The sequence below is a fragment of the Dendroctonus ponderosae genome, unplaced genomic scaffold (genome assembly GCF_020466585.1).
Source record: "Dendroctonus ponderosae isolate FM_Combo_2020 unplaced genomic scaffold, Dpon_F_20191213v2 Dpon_F_20191213_8, whole genome shotgun sequence".
Lineage (NCBI taxonomy): Eukaryota > Metazoa > Arthropoda > Insecta > Coleoptera > Curculionidae > Dendroctonus > Dendroctonus ponderosae.
Genome location: NW_026019016.1, coordinates 12,561,465 through 12,565,415, shown reverse-complemented (window position 1 = coordinate 12,565,415; position 3,951 = coordinate 12,561,465). Strand labels below are relative to the sequence as shown.

Below are 3,951 nucleotides of genomic sequence, written 5' to 3'. Positions count from 1 at the left end.
CCATTCAAACAGCAGGTTGAGACTGAAAATTGCGCTCAAAGAAACGCAGTCATGAGCGAATCAAGGAAAATCTTGCGCTGTTCACTAAACACGTTCTAGAAACAGCGAAAGAAAATTGAAATTTTCAAGATGTAAATTTTGAAGCTCAAGAGGACCAAGCGCCCTTTGAAATGACCAATCGTTATTAAAAATTGCACAAAATAACGAAGTTTTGCTAAGATCAACGAAAATCGTGCGCCACTTTGTTAACTTTTTCTATAAATGGCGCAAAGCAATTGAAATTTTCAAGTTGCCAACTTTGATGACTCGGAAGACTAAAATAATGCGTTTAAACTGGTAATTTGATTTTGAGAATCACGCAAAAAACGATGTAATCAGCAAATTAAAAACCCTGGCGCTCTTCACATAAGATTTTCTAGAATTCTAGAAATAGCGCAAGACATTTAAATTTTCATATATGTAAACTTTGAAGACGACGAGTTCGAAACGGCCATTAAAACAGAAGATTGACATTGAAAATTGCGCACAAAGAAACGCAGTCATGAGTGAATAAAGGAAAATCTTGCGCGAACTTTCTAGAAATAGCGCAAGAAAATTTCAATTTTCAAGTTGCAAACTTTGAAGACTCAGAAGGCTAAAATAATGCCTTTAAACTGGTAATTTGGTTTTGAAAATCGCGCAAAAATACGAAGTTATAAGCAAATTACGGAAAATCTTGCTCACTTCACTTAACATTTTCTAGAACTAGCGCAAGACAGTAGAATTTCTGGAAACGCAAATTTTGAAGCTCAATAGTTTCAAACGGCTTTAAAAATGGAAATTTCATAGTAAAAATCGAGTCACGAGTGCACCAAGGAAAATATCTTGCTCTTCACTTAACGTCTTCTAGAAATAGTACAAGAAAAGTTGCGGAAAATCAGCAAAAATCTTCTGCAAATGGCGCAAGGCCATTGAAATTTTCAAGGTGCAGATTTTAAAGTCTCGGAAGACTCAAAGACTCTAAAATGATAATTTGACTTTCCGCTTAACATTTTCTAGAATTCTAGAAATAAAGCAAGACAGTGGAATTTTTGGAAGTGTAAACCTTGAAGACCAAGAGTCTCAAATGGCTTTTAAAATGGTAATTTGAGATCGAAAGTCGCTCGAAAAGAAGCGCAAGCATGAGCGAATCAAGTAAAATCTCGCGCTCTTTACTTAGCATCTTCTAGAAATAGCGCAAATAAATTTAAATTTTGATGATGCAAACTTTGAAGCTCAAAACGACTAAGCGATCGTCTTTAAAATGGCCAATGGCCAATAAAAATCGCAAAGAAAATCGTGAAATTATGCAAAAATCAACGAAAATCGTGCGCCATTCACAAAACATCTTCTGGAAATTGCGCAAGGCAATTGAAATTTTCATGTTGCAAACTTTGAAGACCAATAAGACCAAAAGGGCTTAAAAATGGTAATTTGATTTTAAAAATTTCGTGAAAATGAACGAAATTATGAGGCAAACAACATAAAGAACTAGAGGAAATGTTGAATCCTTGATGCATTTTCCACTGAAAAGAATGTCTTTTTCAGAAATTGCATTTCGTTGGCCGGACAAACGCAATTAAATTATCCAACTGTTTCCTCGGGGGCATATTAAAAGCATGCTGTTTGTGTGTCGGAATGAAATTTTAAACATCGCAACCATTTTAGGCAATAAATGTTGTTAATGCGAAACCGGTTTTTTTTCGGGAAATGTTTGTTTTCGGGAAATGCAGCAGCAATCCATGCGTTTCGAATGGCCAAATTCGTCACAGCAAACAACTGTGAGCTGTGGAAAAACGAAAATAATTTTTTGCTGATATACAAAAACCGTATTTTTAGATACATCATAGGTAGATCATAGAGGTATTTGAATGTTTACACGTGATTTTAAATCGTGTAAATTCTCCGCTGGCAATTACCACATAAACATCGTAAAAATGCGCCGGTTTTGCTTTATTGCCTGAAAACGCATTTATCAGATATTGAAAATCTGGAGTGATTAAACTGTATAATTATTTGGCAATTCGCTTCACCATTAGAACAGTTTATTTAATGAGCAATAACGGTGCACAGCTGGATAAATCTCTAAAAATATATTGGTTTTCGCATGAGAAAGAAATGGATTTTTCTGATGAAGACAAGTGGAGATTTTTGCCATTCGCCTGCATTTTTTCAAGCAAAGTGTTAATTTTTTTGCGCGTTTTATCAGGGCGCAGGCAGAATTCTTTGTATTTTAATTCAAAGCTTGACTGGCGCTTTTGGTGGAAATCGTAAAAAAACTTTTTATTGCAAACTCATTGAAACTAAAAATATTATGGAAGATCCGGCCTACCTAATAAAAAGGCAGTTTAACGACCCAGACGCAAATTACGTGTCAGACTCGCGATATTGAAATGAAAATTGCCCGTTAAGAAGAAAGTGTTTATTTACAAGTTGAATCAAAGCGAAGTTTGTGCATAAATATACAAGCGCCCGCCAAAAAATCATTTTTCACACTTAATTTACAAATTTTCCAACTTTCTAGTAACTTTTCTTTGGTATTTTAACGATTTCAGCGTGTTTTCGCTGCACAGTCACTGTAGTGGAAAATGAAGCCAAAATCCTCCAGATTGGAAAACCGCTCACCAAACTACCCTACCGAATAAGTTCGAATAAATTTTTCACTGTCTTTATCCGACGATTCATCAAATTGCCAATTTTTCGGCCCACAGTCATCCACACTTGCGTGCTTTTTCAGAACTCGAACATTTGCATTTTCATTATTTAGTTTCACGTCACTTTTTGCAAATTTATTGCCCACTTCATCCTGCCTGGTTGGGCAGATGCAGTTTTTCTGCACATCTTCCTCCAAACTCACGTGCTTGATATTGTTCAGTGCTTGTAGAACTGTTGTTACTTGATTTTCCATTGACAACTCGTTTCTCTAAAAAAATTAATTAATTCATTAATAATCATCTTCGCGTTATTTGTTTTCTATAGAATCTCTCTATTAATATTAAATGCAACACAAAATTGGCAAATACGCTTTTTTTCCAACTTGTCCTTCTCCAAGCTGGCCCGTTTCAAGGCGTGAAAGTAGCAATTTGGAACACAACAACCCTCAACTGATCTTGCATCTCTCTTGGACTCCATGGGTGCAAGTGAGATGACCAGCGTCAGCCGCGTTCCAGAATGGAAGCTCAATTTTAAACCAAAGCGCGAACATAGAAGTTAATGTAGATTGTGCAAAACATGGACAAATAAAATGTCTTATACTGATACAGAGCAAAATAGAAAATTATATGAACATTATATTAAACAAGCCAATAAAGCTCGGAAATTCGCTAATTAACATTTTGATGTGAAACTGTACCTTTAACTGAAGTTTGCGTCTTTGTGAAGCATACCATAACCAGAGAAGGTATAGAAACATAATCATAGCTGCGCTCACCAATGCTGAAGCATCAGAAGCGAATCGAGAGACTGTGTGATAAAGTCCAAGCGCGATAATAAACAGAATAACTGTAACTGCTAAATATCGGCCAGTTCTTCTTCGGTCTTCTTCCTGAAATTGATTCGTTTTAGCCGCTTAATGCTTCAAAGCTTGCTGATGGATAATTCTAATTAAAACAAGCCATTCATACAAGCGTAAACAGACGGAAATAGAACAGTTGGGAAATCCCAAAACATTTGTTTGGTTGCTTATATTCATAAATTTGAAACGTTAAAAGTTAATTAATTAAGCTAAGTTGGGAACTAATTAATTAAATTGCTTTAAGCCTGTGAAAGTTCGAATGGGCCCGAATCAAACAAAGCAAATTGCCGCCAATTACTCAAAAGTTTTAAGTCGGTGCTGGAAGTGGACGATTCAAGGATTAATTCAATGGAAATTATCCAGTTTGGAGATTTTTTGCGTGAGAGTAACTGAGTTTTCAGGCTTAAAAGCCGTTGTGG

General features: G+C 35.7%; 1 protein-coding gene across 1 annotated transcript in view; it reads right to left on the bottom strand.

The window, feature by feature from the left end:
- Window positions 1-2,425: 2,425 nt before the first annotated feature.
- The window catches only part of LOC109541982, a 3,833-nt gene continuing 2,307 nt past the window's right edge, over window positions 2,426-3,951 (bottom strand). The window contains exons 2-3 of the mRNA XM_019911002.2: window positions 3,371-3,562; window positions 2,426-2,941 (exon numbers count right to left, since the gene is read on the bottom strand). Of these exons, the coding sequence (XP_019766561.1) occupies window positions 2,648-2,941; window positions 3,371-3,562 (486 nt within the window). The 3' untranslated portion in view covers window positions 2,426-2,647. The remainder of the gene's footprint in view (window positions 2,942-3,370; window positions 3,563-3,951) is intronic.